The sequence below is a fragment of the Pan troglodytes genome, chromosome 2 (genome assembly GCF_028858775.2).
Source record: "Pan troglodytes isolate AG18354 chromosome 2, NHGRI_mPanTro3-v2.0_pri, whole genome shotgun sequence".
Taxonomy (NCBI): domain Eukaryota; kingdom Metazoa; phylum Chordata; class Mammalia; order Primates; family Hominidae; genus Pan; species Pan troglodytes.
The window spans coordinates 190206011-190231609 of NC_086015.1; the positions used below are offsets into that span (position 1 = coordinate 190206011).

General features: G+C 41.7%; 1 protein-coding gene across 14 annotated transcripts in view; it reads left to right on the plus strand.

The window, feature by feature from the left end:
• ST6GAL1 (ST6 beta-galactoside alpha-2,6-sialyltransferase 1) overlaps nucleotides 1–25599 on the plus strand; it is a 148627-nt gene that overhangs the window by 99324 nt on the left and 23704 nt on the right. For 12 of the 14 annotated variants that reach the window (XM_009446929.5, XM_063805251.1, XM_063805252.1 and 9 more), the window contains 3 exons: nucleotides 9365–9496; nucleotides 13276–13932; nucleotides 21866–21963. In XM_009446929.5, coding sequence (XP_009445204.1) covers nucleotides 13326–13932; nucleotides 21866–21963 — 705 coding nt within the window. In that variant the 5' untranslated portion in view covers nucleotides 9365–9496; nucleotides 13276–13325. Of the gene's footprint in view, nucleotides 1–9019; nucleotides 9115–9364; nucleotides 9497–13275; nucleotides 13933–21865; nucleotides 21964–25599 lie in introns of those variants that run through there. The other 2 variants (XM_063805256.1, NM_001037291.1) reach the window with 2 other exon arrangements.

The following is a 25599-nucleotide window of genomic DNA, read 5'->3' on the forward strand; positions in this document are numbered from 1 at the left end:
GTAGGATCTAGTGGACAAGTGTTGGTTATTGCAAGTGTTGGACATAGCCAGTTCATCTATAGTAATGAGGCATATGGACATAAATGCAGATAAAGGGGGCTCTGTTAGGGGGTTTGAGGAAGTTCTAATCTGGCAGCTTTTGTTTTCTCCATGAACAAGTAGCAAATTCATCACAGGAGAGGGAGATTGAAAGGAGGAAGTCAAGTAGTGGGCGAGTGCCAGATGAATAGACTGGACAAGTAGCATATGATTTCTGAAAAGCATTAAGGACCTCCTGGCAGTTAGGGATTGCGAACTTGAAGTGAAATCAGTAAGCATTGTTGTACAATTTTCTCTAGCCATGCTCAGTTGCATGTTTGCTGGTGTGGAGCAGAACAGAGGGTTGGATTTAACCAGGATTGAGTTTTAGCCAATCATGTGTGATCAAAGAGGGCAAAGGACTCATTTTAATGATTTTGACCATGGAATTTAAGCTGTGTAGGAAGGGAAGTAAGAATATGAGGAAAGTGAGGAACAGTGACAGGTGGAAGGATTAACCACAGAAGCTTGTTGGAGTTGGGGTACTAGTTGGAATAAGCTGCATAGACAGGAGTGGTAATTGGAGATGGGATGCCTGAACTCAAGATTATGGAAGGTATTGTTGGGAAATAACAAGATCAGAGATACGACTCTGGGAGTGAGTGGCCGTGGTCACAATCACTGGGGTAGAGGAGATCAAAGGACTGTGAGGCCAGAGGACTAGAATATACTAAAAGTGGATATTAATATCACAAGGAGTTATGATAGAAACAGTGTTGGAGGTAAAATATTCAGGCAATGAAGCACGGTATTTTGGGTTGGGGAGAAGATGGCTGCAGCCAGGTAAGTGGGGTCATAGGTAGCGTTGTCTGCACAGGGTCTCTGTGAGGATGACATGCATTGATGCATGTGATGCTCTTCACTTTGAGCCTGACAAATAGCATGTGTTAGAGGTTCAGTCTAACGCTTGCTAGAGGCAACAAGTGTTAGAGGTTCTCCATCTGAGTCTATGTGGCTCCAGTGAGTAGAGCTTAAAACACTGGGTTTATAGTTATTCATTTTTTATTTTATTTTTTAGACAGAGTCTTGCTCTGTTGCCCAGGCTGGAGTGCAGTGGTGCAATCTCAGCTCACTGCAACCTCCGCCTCCTGGATTCAAGTGATCCTCCTGCCTCAGCCTCCCAAGTAGCTGGGATTACAGGCGCCCGCCACCACACCCAGCTAATTTTTGTATTTTTAGGAAAGATGAGGTTTCACCATGTTGGCTAGGCTGGTCTCGAGCTCCTAACCTCAAGTGATCTGCCCGCCTTGGCCTCCCAAAGTGCTGGGATTACAGGTGTGAGCCACCGTGCCCGGCTGCAACACTGGATTTATTTTTATAGGGAAGTTGATTTTCATTAACTTTAATATATTTCTAAGAGGCAGAGCTACTCGCACAGTTGTGTGTGGTCTGGGGCGGTAGTAAATTCCCTGTCATTCAGTGTATCCAACAGGCAAAATGAACATTTGCACTGATGGTGCCGTCAAGGTGATTCTGGCAACTGAAGGTGATGGGTGGGTAGGTGGGAGGGAGTGGCTGTAGCAATCGAAGGCAGTGGGCAGTGGGGAGGGATGGTGTCAGGAGCTAGCTTCATTCTTGCATTCAGACATGACTGAACATTTCCTAGTTGTGGCCCAGGATCTCTCAATCTGGTTGGGACAGATCTGCAAACAGATAAATGTCACATAGTTTGATGAGGGGAAGAATAGGCACCATGGAGTTATGCTGATCATCTCTGTGAGGCCAAGGAAGCTTGAGAGTCAAGGAGCACTTGAGCTGGTGTTGGAAGCTGAGTGGGCATGGCCCCATGGGAACAGCACAGGAAACCACACTTTGCTGAAGAACTTCTTGTGCAGAGCTGCAAAGGCATGAAAGAGTCTTCGACATTTAGAGTGCCATTCTACTTAATCTGGGCAAATTATTTATCTTCCCTGTCTCAGTTTCCCTGTTTGTAAAAATGGGGGTAGTAATGGTATCCACAGAGGAAGGGATGGTGACTGTTGTAATCCCTTTGAGTGGATTATCTTTTTTTTTTTTTGAGATGGAGTCTCGCTCTGTTGCCCAGGCTGCAGTGCAGTGGTGTGATCTCGGCTCACTGCAACCTCCACCTCCCGAGTTCAAGTGATTCTCCTACATCAGCCTCCCGAGTAACTAAGATTACAGACACACGTCACCACGCCCGGCTAGTTTTGTATTTTTAGTAGAGACGGGGTTTCACCATGTTGGTCAGGCTGGTCACGAGCTCCTGACTTCAAGTCATCCACCTGCCTCAGCCTCCCAAGGTGCTGGGATTACAGGCATAAGCCACAGTACCTGGCCGAGTGGATTATTTTACTTGATTCTGTAAATCACACTATGAGGTAGGACTTGTTATTATTACTATTTCTATTTTATAGATAAAGATGTCTTAAATCTTGGGTCTTAAGGGGTTGAGTAACTTGCTCAAAGTCAGGTACCTGGTGAAAGGCAGTTTGGGCTCTTGTCTTGATAAATCTGATTCCAAAGCTTGTATTGTTCATCCCTAAGCTATAGTCAGTGCTTGGCACATAGCTAGTGCTAAATAAATGGTAGCTATTATTGCCAGGATTGCTAAAGTTTCTCACCCAGAGAGTTGAGGGTTCTGTTATCACTTCTACAGCTGGTTGAAGATCAGTAGTGCTGCTATCTCATCAGCAGCAGGGACTATTTTTGGAAAGCCCTCATCACCTATGATAAATCTAGATAGTTGCACCACTTTTGTTTCAATTGGTTGATTTTTGAAAATCAAAAATGGAGAGTGATTTTTATCTTCTTAGAGGGCAAGGCTTTTTGAGCAGATGCAGTTGATGTGAGGGAGGAAGAGCTGGGATTGATGTACTTTTCTGTTGTCTGTGGGCTGTATCAAACAAAAAGTTTCATGTTCTGGCTGCCAGCTGGAGGATGGCAGCAAACCAGCATTCACAGGCAAGAGGTATCATCCAAAAGTCTGGTGACTGCCCACAGTGTTTTCTACAGGGGGCTAAGAAAGAGCCTCTTCCATGTTTGATGCCAGGAGTAAGAGCTGTGAACCCGTCACCCATTTATTCATTCAACAAATGCATACTGAGAGCTTATTAAGTGCTAGACATTCATCTAGTGTCTAGAGATACTCCCTGGAAATAATAGAGAAGAAGGTTGACAAAATTCCTATTTATGAAGCTTATATTTTTAGTGGAAGGAGACAGACTAATCAAATACTAAATGAATGCCTGCATAATTACAAACACTCATGCCACAAGGGAAATTCATGCTGTGAAAATGTCAGAGGGATAACTATCAGAGAAATTTTCTGAGTCTTCCAAGGATGCTGCCCAGAAAACTGTCCTTCTTTGAGCTGATGAGGAGAGCCCCAAATGTTTTGACACAGGGCAGAGTGGCACCTCTCACTTTTTCCCTGGTAGTCATACCTAGGGTTTGCCTGCCTGCCTTCCTCCTGGTCATGAAGAGCTGGGGTTCTCCCAACCTGAATTCCTAGCCTTCAACAGAGGATTTTCTCTTGGTTCATGGGGTGAAGTCAAGTATGTCCATATGGCTTCCTCTTAGTTCTGTTAATGCTAGATCTCCTAGGACAGGCCTTGCAGCCAGGTTAATATTGTGCACCCAGTTGATACACAAGGTTGAAGTGTATTTTTAGTATTGCCCCCAAGAGTTTTGCCTTAATTATTCAAGTAACATAATAAAAATAATAAAGGAAGTTGGCCAGGCGTGGGGGCTCACGCCTGTAATCCTAGCACTTTGGGAGGCCGAAGTGGGTAGATCACCTGAGGTCAGGAGTTGAAGACTAGCCTGGCCAACATGGTGAAACCCCATCTCTACTAAAAACAAGTATTAGCCGGGCATGGTGGCCGGTGCCTATATTACCCAGCTACTGGGGAGGCTGAGGCAGGAGAATCGCATGAACCTCGGGGGTGGAGCTTGCAGTGAGCCAAGATTGCACCACTTCTGCCTTGGCGACAGAGAGAGACACCATCTCAAAAACAAAGAATAAAATAATAAAGGAATTCAAACTGATAAGAATTAATCTTTCATCAGTTTATCCATCAATGGTATTCAAGTCTCAACCATTTACATTTTTTCTAGACAGTTGGATATACATATCTTTTAAGTCGCCATCTGAGTACACAGATAACATTTTCTGTTTTGCTTTTTTCATTATAAGATTTTAAGTATTTTCTCCCCTATTACTATATAAATTCATACACAATTATATAAATTATTTCAGGTGGCTATACCATGCTTTTCTTATTTCCTTATTGCTGGATGCTTACTTGTTAACAGATTTTCACCTTGATAAATAAGTTCGACATTAAAAATTTTTATTTTTGGCAGTGTTATTAGGAAAGTTTGTAGTGCTTAACATCTACTTCAAAAAGTTAGAAAGATCTCAAATTAACAACCTAATATTGCACCCAGAGGAACTAGAAAAAAAATTTATCTCAAAGCTGGCAGAAAAAGAAAAAAATAACTAAAATCAGAGCAAAACTGAACAAAATTGAGACTCAAAAATCCATACAAAGAATCAACAGAACCAAAAGTTGGTTCTTTGAAAGGATAAACAAGTTTGGTAAACCACTAGCTAGATTAACAAAGAAGAAAAGAGAGAAGATACAAATAATCACAACCAGAAATGACAAATATGACATTACAACTAATCCCACAGAAATATGAAAGATCTTTGGAGACTATTATTAATACCTCTGTTCACACAAAGTAGAAAATCTAGAAGAAATGGACAAATTCCTGGAAACTCACAATCTTTCAAGATTGAATCAGGAAGAAATTGAAACCTGAACAGACCAATATCAAGTTCTGAAATTGAGTCAGTAATAAAAAACCACCAAAAAAAGCCCTGGACCAGATAAATTCACAGCCAAATTCTATCAGACATACAAAAAAGAGCTGGTACCAGTCCTACTGAAATTATTCCAAAAAAGTGAGGCAGACAGATCCCTCTCTAACTCATTCTATGAAGCCAGCATTACCCTGATACCAAAACCTGGCACAGACACAGTAAAAAAAGAAAACCACAGGCCAATATCCCTGATGAAAATAAATGCAAAAATCCTCAACAAAACACTAGCAAACCGAATCCAGCAGCACATCAAAAATTATTTCACTGTGATCAAGTCGGCTTCATTCCTGGGATGGAAGGTTGGTTCTACACAGACACATTAATAAATGTGATTCACCTCATAAACAGAATTAAAAACAAAAGCCATATGATCATCTCAATAGATGCAGAAAAAGATTTTGATAAAATCCAAAATCCTTTCATCAAAAAAGCCTTCAAGAAACTAGGCATCAAAGGCACATACCTCAAAATAATAAGAATCATCTATAACAAACCCACAGCCAATATCATACTGAATGGGTAAAAACTGGAAGCATTCTCCTTGAGAACTGAAACAAGACAAGGATGCCCACTCTCACCACTTCTATTCAACATAGTATTGGAAGTGCTGTCCAGAGCAATCAAACAAGAGAAAGAAATAAAAGGCATCCAAATAGGAAAAGAAGTCAAACTGTCTCTCTTTGCTGACAATATGATTCTATACCTAGAAAACTATAAAGACACTGCCAAAAGGCTTCTGGAACTAATAAACAACTTCAGCAAAGTTTCAGGATACAAAACCAGTGTAGAAAAATTCATGGCATTTCCATAACCAGTAATTTTCAAGCTGAGAGTCAAATCAACAACACAATCTCATTTATAATAGTCGCAACAAAATTTTAAATACCTAGGAATACACCTAATCAAATAAGTGAAATATCTCTCCAAGGAGAACTACAAAACTTTGCTGAGAGAAGTCATGGATGACACAAACTAATGGAAAAACATTTCGTGTTCATGGATTAAAAGAATCAATATCATTAAAACAGCCACACTGCCCAAAGCAATCTGTAGATTCAACACTGTTCCTATCAAACTACCAGTGTCATTTTTCACAGAACTAGAAAAAACCTATCCTAAAATTCATGTGTAACCAAAAAAGAGTACAAATAACTAAAGCAATCCTAAGCAAAAAGAACAAACTCAGAGGCATTCCAGTACCTGACTTAGAACTGCACTGTAAGGCTACAGTAACCAAAACAGCATGGTACTGGTACCAAAACAGACACATAGACTAATGGCAGAATAGTGAACCCAGAAATAAAGCCACATACCTATAATCATCTGATCTTTAACACAGTCAACAAAAATAAGCAACCGGGGAAAGAACTCCCTATTCAATAAATGATGCTGGAATAACTGGCTAGCCATATGCAGAAGAATGAAACTAGATCCCTTCCTTATACCATATACAAAAATTAACTCAAGATCAATTAAAGATTTAAATGTGAGACCTCAAACTATAAGAATCCTGGAAGAAAACCTAGGAAACACCATTCTGGACATCAACCTTGGGAAAGGATTTATGACAAAGTACTTAAAAGCAACTGCAACAGAAACAAAAATTGACAAGTGGGATCTAATTAAACTAAAGAGCTTTTGTGCAGCAAAAGAAACTATCAACAGAATAAACAGACAACCTACAGAATGGAAGAAAATATTTGCAAGCTATGCATCTGACAAAGATCTAATATCCAGAATCTACAAGAAACTTAAACAATTGAACAAGCAAAAAACAAATAACAACATTAAAATGTGAGCAAAAGATATGAACAGACAATTCTCAAAAGATGCATATAAGCTGCCAACAAACATGAAAAATGCTCAGTATCACTAATTATTAGAGAAAAGCAAACAAAAGCACAGTGAGATACCCCCTCACGTCAGTCAGAATGGCTATTATTAAGTCAAAAAACACCAGATGCTAGGGAGGCTGCAGGGAAAAGGGAACACCTACACACTGTTGTTGAGAATGTTAATTAGTTCAGCCACCATGAAAAGCAATTTGGAGATTTCTCAGAAAACTTGAAAACAGAACTACTATTCAACTCAGCAATCACATTACTGGGTATATATCCAAAAGGAAATAAATGTTCCTACCAAAAAGAGACATGCACTTGTGTGTTTATTGCAGCACTATTCACAATAGCAAAGAATGGAATCAGCCTAGGTGCCCATCAGTGGTGGACTGGATAAAGAAAATATGGTACATATACACTGTGGAATAGTACACAGCCATGAAAAAGAACAAAGCCATGCCCTTTGCAGCAACATGGATGCAGCTGGAAGCCATTATCCTAAGCAAATTAATAATGCAGGAACAGAAAACCAAATGCCATATGTTGTCACTTATAAGTGGGAACTAAACAATGAATGCTGATAGACATAAAGATGGCAATAATAAACACTGGGGACTACAAGACGGGGAAGGCTGGGGAAAGAGCTGAAAAATGAATTATTCAGTACCTGCATGGCAGGATCAATCATACCCCAAGCCTCAGCATTGTGCAATATACCAGGTAACAAGCCTGCATACATACCCGCTGAATCTAACATATAAATTAAAATTATTTTTTAAAAAAACCCTTTTCTTCTTTGTGTGCGTATTGCTTTATAGAACTCATATTCTTTATCTCATTAATCCTCTTTCATTTGTCATCAGAACCATGTAATGTAGAGAATCATTTTACATGTGGGGAAACTGGAGTCTGTAATCTTTTTTCTTTTGAATTATTTATTTATTCACTCTTATTTCCTAAAAGTACAGTAGCATGGTCCATGGTCAGAAGCTCTTAATTCTATGGCCTGAATACATTCTAGACAGTTTACATTAATTTATACGATCCTTTGAATGTATATCAATTTAATTATAATCTGTCCAGCAATGAGTATTATCATGTAGAAAACTGCGGACGAATGTAAATTCTATAAACTAGTTTCTCAGTATTCTAGTTGCCCCTCTTGGGTTTCTCTCAAGATTAACCATAACTTTATATGCTTGTTAATCGTGCTTTTTATTTTGTGATTAGTCTGTTCATGTTGACTACCTCTTTATTTTGGGAGACTTTTATTATATTAACCCTTTTTATATTTTGACTTTTCCTTTTTATTGTAGTTACAGTATTTTTCATTGTATAGATGTTGAAATTTTCTTGCAACTGAATGTATTAAACTTTTCCTTTGCTATTTTCCTACATCGCATCAAAAGAAGAAAGAGCTGACAGGTATATATTTATATTTGTAGCTGTTTTTTGTTGGTTTGTTTACAGACAGGTTCACTCTGTCACCTAGGCTGGAGTGCAGTGGCGCTCATAGCTCACTGCAGCCTCTAACTCCTGGGCTCAAATGATCCTCCCTCCTCAACCTCCTGAGTAACTGGGACTACAGGCATGCACGCCTGGCTTATTTTTAGCTTTTTAAAATTACATTTTTATACTTTTGTACATTTTTTCAAAGTCAAAGAATAATGGATGTACATTTTAGAAATTTTGGAATATATGTAAAATTATAAAAGATGAAAACATCTATTATTATTACCATTCTGGGTGTACTTTTTTCTAGTACTTTTTCCTAGTACTTTTTCACGTTCTTTTAAATGTATTTTTTTTCTGAATTTGGATAGTATTTACCGTTTTATAACCTATTTTTTCAGTTAGAATTATACTGATTGAACTTTCACATATTATTAAATATTCTTTGAAAATAAATAATTTTTTGAAAATCTGTATGAAGTTTATTTCAGGATGGACCTAATTGCTCCCTATTTATCTCCAAGCCAGCAATTAAACAATCTGTTCTTCCCAGGTTGGTCCATGGTGGCCGCTTTAGCTTTCTAGCCCATTCTTATCTGGTGTCAAGTCTATTTCTTTTTTTTTTCTTTTGAGACAGAGTCTCTCTCTGTTGCCCAGGCTGGAGTGCAGTGGCGCAATCTTGGCTCACTGCAACCTCCGCCTCCCGGGTTCAAACAATTCTCCTGACTCAGCCTCCCTTGTAGCTGGGACTACCGGTGTGCGCCATCATGCCTGGCTAATTTTTTTTTGTATTTTAGTAGAGATGAAGTTTCACCGTGTTAGCCAAGATGGTCTTGATCTCCTATCCTCATGATCCTGAGCCGCCCGCCTCGGCCTCCCAAAGTGCTGGGATTACAGGTGTGAGCCACCACACCCGGCCAGTGTCAAGTCTATTTCTAGGCTATCTGTGCTGTTCACAGATCCAGAGCATTGCACCTTTAATAGGCTTTTCTCTCTCTCTTTTCCCTGAGCCCTGGAGGCTTCCTGGATTGAGACCTAGCCTAGGTCTGCATAAGCACCTTTCCATCTTGTTAATGTTTAACACTGCCTCTGCTGGAAAACAGCTCTCACCTCCTCTCTTTCTGTCTCTTATTTTTTGCCTTTGCAGATGAGTTTTGATCATCCTGAGAAAAATGGGCCTTGGCCTCCAGACCCAATAAATCTTCCCTCCCATGGAGAATAGTGCTAATTCCTGAGGACCTGAAGGGCCTGCCGCCCCTGGGGGATTAGCCAGAAGCAGGTAAGGAACACACAGAGGCATGGGCTAGCAAAGGGGTACATTCCTGAGTAAAAGCTGGTGTGGCAGATGTCCTGGCAGGGAATCTCAGGATCTCAGTATCTGGATCCAGCTTTGCTGTTTTCTTTTTGTAGGTATTTTTTAGTCCTCTTTAACTGCTGATTCAATGTGGGTTTGGTTGGGGGGTGTAGAGAAATCGCTTGTCCATTTCTATTAACTATATAAGATTTAAGTTTTTCTGTATTTCAGTCAACCATTCTGAGTACCTACTACCTGCCACGAATGCAACTGGTACTGAGTATGTCGTGATGGGTGGGTCGGGACAGGATTTCCTTGCTTTGAGCATTGATTTCTGCCGGTTCAGTGTTGGCCAGTTCTTTGAATGTGATGATGCAAGTTGCTGTGTTCTTCCTCTAGAAGCCTCATGATGATTGTAAAGATTCTCTGATACAATTGCATCAGTTCAATAATCTTTCATTGAGTATCCGCTCTGGTCCAGGCACTGTGCTGAGTACTAGGGTTTCAGAAAGGATGCCAGGAGGAGTTTTCCTTTAGCACAAAGTCAGGCATGAAAAGCAAGCATTACAAAGCACTGGCTGGCAGCAAAGGGGAGCAGGGATAGTGCGGAAGGGGAGGTGGCCTCCACTGACCTTCAGAAGCAGAGAGGTGATGCTGTCAGAGCTGGCAAGCACATGGACAAGGAGAAAGAGTGCAGCAGTGCAGACACCTGGAGGCTTAACACAGTCTGGTGTAATTGGAAAATTCAAAGCTTAGTATGTTTTTCCAAAACATTTGTAGAGAAAAGTTTGCTACTCTTTTCCCTTGGTTGCGCCATTTAGAGAAAGTTTCTTCAGCCTCTGCCTTCTTCAAACAATTTGAGAGATGAGAAAGGGTCTTGCAGTTATAAGTGCCTGTGACCAGAAACTCCAGCCACCTGGTGGACTTGGAGCCTCAACCAAGGGTGGTGTCAAGGGACAACATGAGCCCTTATGTGAGATTTCAGATGAGTGCCCTGAGGCCATGACAGAGCACAGGCTGTGAAGGCTGAGGCTGTCTGATGGTTGCAAGACTGTCGCTAGACCCAGCTGTTTGGAGGAACTCTTCTTTCCTGGGAAACCACACCTTGGAGAGTAGGTACTGGGCAGCTGCTCCCTGAGCCTCCACTCCTGTGACAGTGAATCAGGCCCTTCCTGCCATCTTGTTTCATTCAGACATGTGAAAGTCAGGTTCCAAGTCCACTATTTCCAAATCACTCATGCAACTTTGAAAATTATTTGTATTTCCAAACCTCACTATACTCAGCTATAAATGGAGCTCATAAAATCTGCTGTGCTTATCTCACAGGAGTATAATAGGTCTGTAAAACCTTACCAATATGGAAAGTACCCGAGTGGTAACACAGTGCACAGCAGGGATGGCAGGTGCAGCACTGATGGTGAAGGTGGCTTATCTGCGACTGTCTGACAGACGAAGTTCCCTCTCTAGTGACCTTGAGTCCGACTTGATCACACTGACTTCTCACTGTCCCTTATCACAGATGCATGGCCTTGGGTGGAAAGATGATGAACTTTTAGAGTCAGACAGACCTGGGCTGGAATTCTGGTTCTAGAACTGACTTGCTGTTGACATTGGAGAAACCCTATAACCTTGCTAAGTCTCAGTTTTTTCCATTTCCTAAAATAGGATTGTCAATATCTCTATCATAGTGTTGTAGTAAAGGTTCAATGAGATATTGCAAGGAAAGTGACTACCATGTAGTAGGCCCTCCTTAAATGCTACTTTCCTTCTTTTCTCTAGTTCTTCTTCAGTTGTCATATGGTCATGTGATTACCTGTGTTGGGTGTCTGCGGAAATTGAATTCCTTAGTTTCTGGTAATACAACAAGCTTCCACCCTCCACTTCATGATCTTATATCTGAATTCTTCTTCCACTGTGTACATTTAATCATTTCCACAACTTCAGCAGCCCAAGATAGGAGCCCATCGTTCCCAGAGTCACTGGTTCCTGAGGTCTGGGATGGTGGAAGCACTGCTTTGGTTGGTACTGCCGATGGATTCCAGGAATGAGCTAGATGTCAGTTCATGGAGGATTCCCAGGGAAGAGCCTGGAGCTCATGGCTGCTGAGTCATGGCTGTGGCTTCACACCACTGTCTTCACTACCCGTATCACCTCCACATGGCCCCCAGGCTGAGCTGCTGCTCTCCTGTCTCTGTTCAGAATACCTCCTGTGCCTTTTTGCTTATCTAGTTCAAATCCAATGAATACCATCCTCTTGTTTTGCCCTCCCAACACTCTGCAAATCACACAGGGCAGAGATAATTATTCTGAAAAACTCAGGGGCAGAAATATTAAGTGACCTGCCCAAGGTCACCAAGAATGGGGATAAGAACCCAGGTTTTGTGAACACCCAGTCCAGTACTCCTACTACCTTTTCCTGATATCCTTAGGAGCGGGATCCATGGGAAGGGACCTCAGACCCCTAGTGGGTTAGCAAAACCCCGGAGGTGATTGCTTTGATTTATTATTGTAAATAAACCCAGTGATTGGGGAAAGAATGTAATGTTTTCCAAAAGATACAGACATTATTTGAGTTCAAAGTGCTTCCAGTTTCCATTCAGTTACACAATAAATTCTGAGAAAACAAAGTAGGTGTTTACTCAGAAATAAAGAGACTATTCAGTCTCTATTTGCTCAGTGAAATCTATTTTCCAGAGCTTTTTGCAGTTCTGTGCATGTTGTACTGGAAAGGACATGGGTTATGGAATCAAATCCACTTGGATTTGAACCTCAGTGCAGCCATTTCCTCAGCTCTGTGAGCTTGGGCACTTCCCTTGACTTCCTAGAGCCTCAGGTTGCTAATCCATAAAATGGAGATTGTAACACCTTTGAAGTGAACCCTGTACAGGTTAGGAGATGCCCTTCGTATTAGACTACGCTATGCGTGGTGCCCCCAGAGTTGTGTCTCATGGTGGCCCCGGTTATGGTGAAGTTAAGTGAAATAACATCTAGCGTGCTTAATGAATTTTTGTTTCCATTTCCTTAGTTGGCTACATGTCTGCTATCTTACCCAGAATTCCTAGCCTCTATCATGAGGTGAGTCAGCTTCCTGTCTCAACAGTGCTCTTCTTGCAGGGCACTGCACGAAACTATGTGGTGGAGATAACCCTCGATCTTCTCATGCAGGAGTCCAACATTGCAGCCATTAGAGAGATGCATCAGAAATCTATGGCATCATCTATAACGAGAAGTCTTTTTCTGGCCATTTTGAAGGGGTGTTGGGCCACTTACTATTTTAGGAAGTTTAGATCTGGTGATGTAAAACAGTCAGCCTGCTCTTTTTTATTCTATTTTTTTTTCAAGCATGCATGGCTTCATTTAACAAATGTTACAAGGCCCTAGGAACTGAATGATTTGCAAGATGTGGTTTCTGACTTCAAGAAACTCAGAGTGCAGTCAGAGAGGTAGACCAAGGCAACCAGAAACTAATACTCAGCATAGAAAAAGTAATGATGGGAGGACATATAAAGTGTTCATGGCTCAAGAGGAAGAAGGGAGTGGAAGAGTGGAAGAGGAAGAGGGACTGCTGTCCACGTTCAAAGCCCAAATTGAGGCTGACTTTTGTCGAGAATTGCTTAACAGGCTGCAGAGGTGGCCAGGAGGTAGACCAGGGCTGGAATTCAAGTCACCTCATTTCAAATCTATTGCTCAGTCCATCGCTCCGCCTCATGCCACATTGGGTTTTTCTTTACATCATTTGTTTTTCCTTGTCTCACTTTTTTTAGGCTTGTTTTCCTGCTCAGAACAAAGTGGCTTCCCTGAACACATCTTCATTATGATTCACACCAACCTGAAGAAAAAGTTCAGCTGCTGCGTCCTGGTCTTTCTTCTGTTTGCAGTCATCTGTGTGTGGAAGGAAAAGAAGAAAGGGAGTTACTCTGATTCCTTTAAATTGCAAACCAAGGAATTCCAGGTGTTGAAGAGTCTGGGGAAATTGGCCATGGGGTCTGATTCCCAGTCTGTTTCCTCAAGCAGCACCCAGGACCCCCACAGGGGCCGCCAGACCCTCGGCAGTCTCAGAGGCCTAGCCAAGGCCAAACCAGAGGCCTCCTTCCAGGTGTGGAACAAGGACAGCTCTTCCAAAAACCTTATCCCTAGGCTGCAAAAGATCTGGAAGAATTACCTAAGCATGAACAAGTACAAAGTGTCCTACAAGGGGCCAGGACCAGGCATCAAGTTCAGTGCAGAGGCCCTGCGCTGCCACCTCCGGGACCATGTGAATGTATCCATGGTAGAGGTCACAGATTTTCCCTTCAATACCTCGGAATGGGAGGGTTATCTGCCCAAGGAGAGCATTAGGACCAAGGCTGGGCCTTGGGGCAGGTGTGCTGTTGTGTCGTCAGCGGGATCTCTGAAGTCCTCCCAACTAGGCAGAGAAATCGGTATGTTCTGGGGTTGTTCTGTGAATGGCAGTGCTTATTGGGACTGGCTGGGCATATTGATGGTATGGGAGACAAGTGGCCCAAGTGTGGCTCAGCGGACCAGTGGAGTGGGCCCAGGGCAGTGTTTTTTTCAGAGTCACAAGTGACACAGAGGGAGTTGAACAGATGGCGCTCTAGGCCCCGGCATCTTTATCAATTAGAAGAGCTTCATTATTGTTTCCTAATATTTTTAGTTGATATATAATAATTAGATATATTTATGGGGATATTTTGATACATGTATTCAATGTGTAATGATCCAATCAGGGTAATTAGAATATCTATCACCTTGAACATTTATTGTTTCTTTGTGTTGGGAACAGAATAGTTTTATTTTCATCCGTTTTAAATATTGGAATTGTGTAGAAGATTTCATTTGAAAAAGAGAGTTCCGCTGCTACCAATAATCAAAAGCCTACAATTGACCTTTGAAAAGACTTGAAGCATAGATCTGCACATCATTTCCAGGTTCTGAAATTCTGTTGTTTTTCCTGATTAGTGGAGGACTCTATTGGCCTCAACAACCTGGGTAATTTTCAGCTTTTCTCTTTGAAAAGATTTAATTGGGTCAGTAATTCTTAACTGGGGGCTATGGACCAACTTCAGAGGGTCATGAATCCCTGCAATTGCGTGCAAAACTGTCTGTGGATTAGGTGTGTATAATGTATGTGTATGCGTATAAGTGTGTCCGTGCATTTTTCCAGGAAGGGAGTTTGTAGAGTGCAGTTTATTCTCTAAGGGATCTGTGACCCAAAAAAGTTTCAGAGTCACTGGTCACAACATATTAATTTGCTTTTCTTGAAACCCTTTGTAGTGAATCAAGATAGAAAGTCTCTCTATATTTGTAAACCTGTGTAACAGAGAGCCTTATTTCTCTTATGCTGAATGTGTTTTCCATTATTTGAAATGAATCAGCTAAAGAAAGCAAAGCACAGGAAGCTTTGCTCCTCTGTCAGCCTGGAGGTACTGGAGCAGGTGAGGTCATACGTCTCCTTTTTTATTTCCTTCATTTGACTGCCAGGAAAAATGGTCTGAAACCCAGCACAGGCTCTCAAAGAAAAGTAGGCCCAAATTGGATTCTCTAGAGCAGAAAGAAATGGTGAGATCAGTTTCTACCTCCCCAAATAGGCAGCTGCCCCGCTGGCCGGCCCCACCTCAACTTCTGCTTTTGTATTTTTGGTTTTTCTTGGACTTTGTTTTCAAGAAACTAAATGTGATTGGTTTTTGTTCATCCATAATGGAGCTAAGTTTCTTTCTTCTCCATTTTTGCTACTTATGTAGCAAATGTTTGGGACATCCTAGGTATTAGCTGATCCTTCTTCTTCATCATATCAAGTTAATATTGCGTGCCTGGCTGAAATTGTACTGAAGTTTGAGACAGGGCCTGATAGCTCTGTGAATTAGAACTACAGCTTTAATTTTATGCACTCCTTAAAGGTTTGGAGTGATTTAAGTAAACATTAATACAAATAATATTTTTCTATAGATTGCAGTTTCAACTTCAAAATAAGGATTTCCACAGAAGGACTTTGATCCTGAGATGTAATCAAAATTGCATGTTAGACTTCGAATGTTCTGCTGTTATGGGGTATATATCCTCTTGGCATTTTGTCTAACAAATATTTTAAGACATTCATATATTCTTTTATTTATTCATGGATTCATCAACAATACAAAGGGGAAGGGGAAGGGAAAGGCCCTTTGTTGAAGCCCGAGTTGCAGGCAGCGTGCCAGGCCCATACACTTCCTCCTGCATCTGGAATTTGTTGAGTCTATTCCCAACTACTGGATGGATCAGATTATTTCAAATGGTTTTCTTTTACAAATAACATTGCTGACAAGGTGTTTGTGCAGATAACTTAGGTGACCACTATTGACATTCAACAGGGAAATATCCTCAGAAGTGAGGCTAGAAGACACGAGTAAGAGACATTTTATGACTTTTTTTTTTTTGTCCATAGCAAGATTTTCTATCAGAGAGAGTGTAATAACATACTCTGCCTCCAGCAGTCTCACAAACCAGCCAATGGTGGGCTCAGTCATTTTCAATTATTTTTGATAGTTTACTCATACATGTTAAGTATCCTAGATTTGCTGGAATTTTCATGTCAAACAGTAGCATAATTTTAAAACACTATCATCAATACAAGTGATGCTTATTATGCATCTGCTGAGTTCCTAACATGCCTTGCTCTTTTCATCCTCCCAGAAGTCCTGTGAGGTTGATAAGATTATTGGTCTCATTTTGCTGGAGAGCTAAATGCGGAGGCTCAAGTGGTTACACAACTGGCTAATAGCAGACTGGGGTTTGAAAGCAGAGTGCTTGCTTCAAAGACCCCACTCTTAGCACCTCTGCTGTTGTGCCTCATAATAATTGTAGCTTCATAATAAAATTCGGTGTGATTATTCTTTTATTATGTTAAAAAATTTCTTATATTCTTGTCTATTAGCTGTCCTAGAGAAAAAGAGAAGGGTATTCTGAGTTAAGGCAAAGGCAAGAAGCAAAGGCTGCATGGGGAGAAGTGTGTTTGGGCATCACAAATAATCCTGTTTGGATGGCATGTGGGTCCTTGTGGGTGAAGATGGGTGAGGAACAAGGCCAGAAAGGTAGCTAGGCATTAGCTCTTAGAGAACGTTGATAGTCACAATAAGGACTTTAGGTTTCATTCTTTAAGCCATGGAGAGCCCTAGAAGGTTTTTGAACAAGGGAGACTTCTCACTTCTCTATGAGTCCCTGTTTTGTACTCTATAATGTCTCCATTATTAGGGACTATTGCCACAACCAGGTCAGAAGTGCCAGGCCTGCCCAGGCTGTGGTAGTAGTGATGAAGAGAAAGGACCTTACCTGAGAGGCTTCATGAAGTAAGAGGCAGAACTTACTATCTAGCTGGAAATGATCTTGAGTGAGAGGCAGGAGCCAGGATGTCTAGCCTGGGAGCAGGCTGTATCTTACCAAGGGGAGCATGCTTCCAGAGGAACGCAGATTCCACTTTGGATGTTCTGAGACTGAAGTGTGTGTGGATTTCCCTGGGTAGATATCTATGCTGTTGAGTACTTAATTCTAGAGAAGGATCAGATGTCGAGATAGATTTACAAGTCATTTGTATCAAGGTGAGATAATGGTTATAATCCAGGGAAGAAGACCAATTAGGAAACCTAGAAGAAGATTTACATTTAAAGGACAAAGAAAAGAACAGGGATAAGCAGGAAAAGTCAGAAGGGTCAGAGACCGGCTAGAGGAGAACTAGGTGTGCACCATACAATGGAAGGCAGAGGGGGATGGAGTTTGAGGGATGTTGGCTGTTGGTATCAAAGTCTGCAGAGGTGGGACATATTCTTGGGCAGAATAAGGACTAGAAGACACCTGTGAACTGAGTAGCTTGGAGAACATGATCAGTTATATCAGGGGTCAGCAAGCTTTTCTTAAAAGGCTGGATAGTAAATAGTTTTGGCTTTGAGGGCCATGATGTCTGTCACAACTACTCAACTCTGCTGTTGTACTGCAGAAGTAACAATAGATAGTAGTAAATGAACAGGCCTGGCTATGTTCCAACAAAACTTTATTTACAAAATGAGGGATGCACCAGATTTGTCCTTCAAGTCATAGTGTTTTGTTTTGTTTTTGATGGAGTCTTGCTCTGTTGCCCAGGCTGGAGTACAGTGGCACGATCTCGGCTCACTGCAAGCTCCACCTCCCAGGTTCATGCCATTCTCCTGCCTCAGCCTCCCGAGTAGCTGGGACTACAGGTGCCTGCCACCACGCCTGGCTAATTTTTTGTATTTTTAGTAGAGACAGGGTTTCACCGTGTTAGTCAGGATGGTCTCGATCTCCTGATCTCATGATCAGCCCACCTCGGCCTCCCAAAGTGCTGGGATTACAGGCGTGAGCCACCGCGCCCAGCCAAGTCATAGTTTTTTTTTTTTAACTCTGATCTATAGTATGTCTGTTTTCTTCAACCGGAATCAGAATGTAATTTTCCATAAATGGTTGTAGGATGTATTAAGCTAACTTGAAAATATAAAAGCGTTTGGTGATAAATTGTGATAAAATTTCTTTCATAATAATTTCTAGCTATTTAGAGTTAACTACACCTAGAGGCAGTGGATTTTGATGTATTTATGAATTTACTAACTTGAGCTGATTCTGTTGAATTTTCTAAGCGTGTGATTGTATAATCTGAATACAGTGATGCATTTATTTTTTCTTCTCCTAATTTGCCTCTTTTTCTGAGCTCTAATTCTAAGTTACAGAGAGGTGGTAGTTTCTTTTTTCTGCAGCCTTTCCCCCTCGCTAGGCTTGTTTGCTGGGATCTCAGTAGTTATGGATTTCTCTTGGTGATTTCTTAGAGGCCTATTTGAGTTTGAAAGTTCAACTTTCAATTAGCAGGGAGGTTTGACAAACAGGATTTTTTTCTCTTTAAGTACCCAAGTCAGTTTAAAGTTTTCTTTTTAAAAATTTGATATATAATAATTGTACATATTTATGGGGTACATGTGATATTTTGGTACATGCATACAATGCACAATGATCAGATTGGGTAATTAGAATATCCATCGCCTCAAAAAAGTTTTCTCCTTTGATTGGCTTTTTTCTTTTCCTTTCTTTTTTTTTTTTTGAGACAGAGTCTTGCTCTGTTGCCCAGGCTGGAGTGCAGTGGCGTGATCTTGGCTCACTGCAAGCTCCACCTCCTGGGTTCACACCATTCTCCTACCTCAGCCTCCCGAGTAGCTGGGATTACAGGCGCCTGCCACCATACTCGGCTAATTTTTTTGTATTTTTAGTAGAGACGAGGTTTCACCGTGTTAGCCAGGATGGTCTCGATCTCCTGACCTCGTGATCTGCCCACCTTGGCCTCCCAAAGTGCTGGGATTACAGGTGTGAGCCACCGTGCCCAGCCTGATTGGCTTTTTTCTTAGAATCACATCCAAACTTCATACCTGGGCCCCCATGTCCGTGTATGATCTGGTTCCTGCCAACCTCTGTAACTGCATCTTTGATTTTTCTTCCCCTCACTCCTTGTCTACAGTCAAGTCCCTGCCCTCATTGTGGTCCTGACACTTGCTGCATCCTCGGACTGGTGGACTTCTCTGAACCCTTCCCAAGGCTGGCCATCCTTTGGGTCTCAGCTCCAAGGCATTCCCTGAATCATCACTCTATGAAGGAAATTCCCTCAGTGTCTCTGGCACACAGCTCAGCTTGTTAGTGTCACAGTGTTTGTCACAATCCGAAATTATCTTATATGTAGGTTGTTGTCCGTCTTTATTGTCTATGTCCGTGCAGTAGAATGTAATATCTCTGAGGGCATGGACCTTGTCTTTGTTGCTCACAGGTGTCGTCTCCCGTGTCTAAAACTGTGCCTGGCATAGAGTAGGTGCTCAATCAGTATTTGTTGACTGAACAAAACAATTCTCCTTTCTTACGGTCAACATCAAGCATCTGTTCTAACCTAAGCCTTCTGTGCTGGATGTTCTCCAGTTGCACCTCCAAATCCCACTCTCACCCTTTTCCATCTGGCTCTGTCCCTGAGAAATTGAATTTTTTTTTTTTTTTTTTGAGAATGAGTCTTGTTCTGTTGCCCAGGCTGGAGTGCAGTGGCACAATCTCAGCTCACGCTAACCCCCGCCTCCTGGGTTCAAGCGATTCTCCTGCCTCAGCCTCCAGAGTAGCTGGGATTACAGGTGCGTGCCACCACGCCCAGCTAATTTTTGTATATTTAGTAGAGATGGGGTTTCACCATGTTGGTCAGGCTGATGTCGAACTCCTGACTTCAGGTGATCCACCCACCTCGGCCTCCCAAAGTACTGGGATTACAGGCGTGAGCTACTGCGCCCAGCTGAGAAATTAAAATTTTGAACTGCGTTAATTGGCATTTCTCACTCTCTGGATTTTCTCTGGGACTGGCCAGGAGAAGCAGTGGCATTAAAGCTGAGAAGAAGACTAAGGTCAGGGCACCTATTCCGCCATGTTTCGCCTTGCAGAGTAAACTCAAGCTGTATCTTTCTCTTGACTGAAGGTCTCAGATCCTGCCAGGAGGCCGTCCCAGTCTTGGTCCTGCTCTGTCCCTTTTCCCTTCAGTTCTATGAGATCCAAGGGAAGGGGCAGAACCAGGTTGGGATATTGACTCCCTCAGGCTCCTTCTTGCTGGCCGGAGGTTGGCAATAGCTGTGTTCCTCTCCTAAAGGCAACAGCTCCCGACAGGTGTCCCTCCTCAGCTCAGGGTCTCCGCTCATCAGGCCACAGTAGACCTGGGGTGGTAATGACACCCTGCAGTCATCAACCCTGGGGCTTTAGCCTATTCCATGTTGATTTCTTTAAACTCTACCCCAACTTGGTAAGTAGTCCTTTTATGAATCTCTCAATTACTCCATTGGAGCTTCTCATCTCTTTTCTACTGGGATTCTCACCAATAATTTATTCATCTGTGAAATGGAAAAGTTGACTAACTGAAGTTTCTGATGGATCTGTGTTTCTCATTCAATTACTACTAATCCCTTTCGAACCAGTGACTGATTCTGACAAAATGTGTTGTAATTCTGAGTTGTGTAAAGATATACCTCCTGCCCTATGTGCACTTCAGTGTACCTGCCCTGTAAGATGATAACAGTTTGGACTGTGCCCTTCTGAGGTAATTTTCAAACCATTTTGATGAAATTTTGCCCTAGGATTGAGGATAGGGTTGTGTTGTTTTCATGAATGATGTTTCTGTGTTCCTGAGGTTTAGTACATACATTGGAACTGAAATAAAGAGAGAGGCTTTCATCCTTAATTCTGTGGATATCCTCTTTCTAAATCATCTTGTGTTCAGTCAAATGCCCTCACTTCCCCAAATCCTGTGTGGATAAAGAATGATCCAAAACAAACCTGATGAATAGGACAATAGAGGATTCAGCTGACCCCCAGATCCCGTGTAGATTTCAGTGGTGAGCCCCAAACTTGCTTGACCGAGTAAGATTGAAAGAAGTTCTCATAGGATCACAGGATTTGGATGGCTCCTTAAAGTCTTCAGTTCCCTCCTCCATCAGATAGGTCAACGTGGGGTAGAGAAACTTTTCCAAGTCTTCCAAACACTGCTTAAACAGTTGCAAAGACAAGGAGCTAGCCCAGGAAGCTTTTAGGTTTTTCAAGATGGCCTGTTTGATTTTGACTGGATTTAGTACATTGTTTCTGACAATGGCTTACAAAGAAAGAGAGAGAGAGAGAGAGAGGGAGGGAGGGAAGGAAGGAGGGAGGGAAGGAAGGAAGGAAAAGAAGGAAGGAAGGAAGGAAAAGAGAGAGAGGAAGGAAGTTAGTTTAGCTCTCTGACCTCCTCTTCCATTTCTGCCACACCAGTTCTGTGACTCTTCCCTGGGCCTCAGGTTCCTAAATGGAACACCTGGGGGTTGTCTTGGATGCCATAGTTAAATCCCGTCCATTTGCTGAGCACTGCATGCTTTTCAGAGTGCAATGGGGTCCTTTGCACTTGTGGGATACACTGAACATATGGTAGTGTTTTCACTTTTCTGACAGAGATAGAAATATAATCTACTGGTGATACCAAGAGAATATCTGGTTTGCTGCTTTGATAACTGGAGTAGCTACTCCACTGTAAGTAGCACACTGGCTTTGTTCACTTTTCTGTGTGCCCAGGCACAAGTGAATGTCTTTGAATGGGTTTCAGGAATGCCACAGTATGGCCCCCTTCAGCCCTTACAGTGGCTGGCAGACAGGTGGTCATCTCTGCCTAGGAGCTTTACCTGAGCACCACACAAATACTGCCATTTCGCCCTATGGATCATGATGGGGTAAAGATGGGGAAGCATTATTCCCTTGCCCCCTCCCCCGCCTCTTGTCTTTCTCTTTTTCTGCATATTGCCAGTGCTCATCACCTCTTTTCTGTTTCTTTGTGGTTTATAGATGATCATGACGCAGTCCTGAGGTTTAATGGGGCACCCACAGCCAACTTCCAACAAGATGTGGGCACAAAAACTACCATTCGCCTGATGAACTCTCAGGTAAAATTTCTTCTGTGCAGCTATGGAGTAAGAGAAGGACCACAGTGTGGGCTCTAATGTGGAATGTATCTACTGGGAGCATATCTAGGCCGCCAATTAAGTCTCTTGATCTTCCTGAGTTCCTGATTCCTCACTGGAGAAGAAGACAATGATTCCATGACCCAACCTGATGATGTGTTTATTTAAAGAAAAACCCTTTAGTATTAGCGTCTGCTAATGGAGGTGTCTGGTACCCAGGAAAGTAGAGTTGAGCTGTCCTTGCTGCTGCAAGGTCGTACCTGGAGGTTTACATGAGGGACAGGAGAGCCCAGAACATCCAGGGGAGAGTGGGGAGTGTTGTGAAAAGTGAATGAAACAATACACAGGAGAGCACTTTACGAACCGTAAAATGCTATACAACTACTATAAGACAGTGTCACCATGTAATTACGTGTAATATGGCACTAGAATTCATGTACTATTTCATAAATTCCCCTGGATAATTAGGTTCCTGGAGTATTTTCAGGTAGCACACGCCGATTTCTCAATACTAAGGGAGACTTGAGAAATATTCTTGCCACAGGGTTCTGTTAGTATATTTTATTAGTGGGAAAAACTGTATTACACATATATCAAAATACCAAAAATTGCACAATAGGGCTGCAACCTGCCCATCTCACAACCACCAACATTTGCCTTTTTCTGAATAAACATATGTGCTCTGGGGGTTTTTATGTCAGTATTTAGTCTGCATACTTCCCTAGGAGTCCTGGGCATGGGATGGATCCTGGAACAGATCAGAAATGCCTTTTCAGCAGTGTCTGTGGAATGTGTGTTTCTTTCCTTCTCTACTAGGGCTCCACTTCCCTATATCTGTCTCTTCACTTCCTTACTTTCAGGAACTCACCAGCTAGGCAGAAGCTGCTTCCTGCATAGCCCACTTTCTATTTGAAGCCCACAACCTTAAGAAACTTTTTTTTTTAATTATACTTTAAGTTCTAGGGTACATGTGCACAACGTGCAGATTTGTTACATAGATATACATGTGCCATGTTGGTTTGCTGCACCCATCAACTCGTCATTTACATTAGGTATTTCTCCTAATGCTATCCCTCCCCTTGCCCCCAACCCCACAACAGGCCCCGGGGTGTGATGTTCCCTGCCCTGTGTCCAAGTGTTCTCATTGTTCAACTCCCACCTGTGAGTGAGAACATGTGGTGTTTGGTTTTCTGTCCTTGTGATAGTTTGCTCAGCATGATGGTTTCCAGCTTCATCCATGTCCCCACAAAGGACATGAACTCATCCTTTTTTATGGCTGCATAGTATTCCATGGTGTATACATGCCACATTTTCTTAATCCAGTCTATCATTGATGGACCTTTGGGTTGGTTCCAAGTCTTTGCTATTGTGAATACTGCCACAATAAGCATACGTGTGCATGTGTCTTTATAGCAGCATGATTTATAATCCTTTGGGTATATACCCAGTAATGGGATGGCTGAGTCAAATGGTATTTCTAGTTCTAGATCCTTGAGGAATCGCCATACTGTCTTCCACAATTGTTGAACTAGTTTACACTCCCACCCACAGTGTAAAAGCATTCCTGTTTCTCCACCTCCTCTCCAGCATCTGTTGTTTCCTGACTTTTTAATGATTGCCATTCTAACTGGTGTGAGATGGTATCTCATTATGGTTTTGATTTGCATTTCTCTGATGACCAGTGATGATGAGCATTTTTTCATGTGCCTGTTGGCTGCATAAATGTCTTCTTTTGAGAAGTGTTTGTTTATATCTTTTGCCCACTTTTTGATGGGGTTGTTTGTTTTTTTCTTGTAAATTTGTTTACATTCTTTGTGGATTCTGGATATTAGCCCTTTGTCAGATGGATAGATTACAAACATTTTCTCCCATTCTTTAGGTTGGCTGTTCACTCTGATGGTCGTTTCTTTTGCTGTGCAGAAGCTCTTTAGTTTAATTAGATCCCATTTGTCTATTTTGGCTTTTGTTGCCATTGCTTTTGGTGTTTTAGTCATGAAGTCCTTGCCCATGCCTATGTCCTGAATGGTATTGTTTAGGTTTTCTTCCAGGGTTTTTATGGTTTTAGGTCTAACATTTAAGTCTTTAATCCACCTTGAATTAATTTTTGTGTCAGGTGTAAGGAAGGGATCCAGTTTCAGCTTTCTACATATGGCTAGCCAGTTTTCCCAGCACCATTTATTAAATAGGGAATCCTTTCCCCATTTCTTGTTTTTGTCAGGTTTGTCAAAGATCAGATGGTTGTAGATGTGTGGTATTATTTCTGAGGCCTCTGTTCTGTTCTATTCGTCTATATATCTGTTTTGGTACCAGTACCATGCTGTTTTGGTTACTGTAGCCTTATAGTATAGTTTGAAGTCAAGTAGCATGATGCCTCCAGCTTTGTTCTTTTGGATTAGGATTGTCTTGGCAATGCAGGCTCTTTTTTGGTTGCATATGAACTTTAAAGTAGTTTTTTCCAATTCTGTGAAGAATGTCATTGGTAGCTTGATGGGGATGGCATTGAATCTATAAATTACCTTGGGCAGTATGGCCCTTTCCACAGTATTGATTCTTCCTAACCATGAGCATGGAATGTTCTTCCATTTGTTTGTGTCCTCTTTTATTTTGTTGAGCAGTGGTTTGTAGTTCTTGTTGAAGAGGACCTTCACATCCCTTGTAAGTTGGATGCCTAGGTATTTTATTCTCTTTGTAGCAATTGTGAATGAGAGTTCACTCATGATTTGGCTCTCTGTTTGTCTGTTATTGGTGTATAGGAATGCTTGTGATGTTTGCACATTGATTTTGTATCCTGAGACTTTGCTGAAGTTGCTTATCAGCTTGAGGAGATTTTGAGCTGAGATGATGGGTTTTTCTAAATATACAATCATGTCATCTGCAAACAGGGACAGTTTGACTTCCTCTTTTCCTAATTGAATACCCTTTATTTCTTTCTCTTGCCTGATTGCCCTGGCCAGAACTTCCAACACTATGTTGAATAGGAGTGGTAAGAGAGGGCATCCCTGTCTTGTGCTAGTTTTCAAAGGGAATGCTTCAGTTTTTGCCCATTCAGTATGATATTGGCTGTGGGTTTGTCATAAATAGCTTTTATTATTTTGAGATACATTCCATCAATACCTAGTTCATTGAGAGTTTTTACCATGAAGGGCTGTTGTATTTTGTTGAAGGTCTTTTCTGCATCTATTGAGATAATCATGTGGTTTTTGTCATTGTTCTGTTTATGTGATGGATTATGTTTACTGATTTGCATATGTTGAACCAGCCTTGCATTCCAGGGATGAAGCTGACTTAATCGTGGTGGATAAGCTTTTTGATGCACTGCTGAATTTGGTTTGCCAGTGTTTTATTGAGGATTTTTGTATCGATGTTCATCAGGGATATTGGTCTAAAATTCTCTTTTTTTGTTTTGTCTCTGCCAGACTTTGGTATCAGGATGATACTTGCCTCATAAAATGAATTAGGGAGGATTCCCTCTTTTTGTATTGACTGGAATAGTTTCAGAAGGATTGATACAAAGAGGTTTGTACCTCTGCTAGAATTTGGCTGTGAATCTGTCTGGTCCTGGACTTTTTTAGGTTGGTAGGCTATTAATTATTGCCTCAATTTCAGAGCCTGTTATTG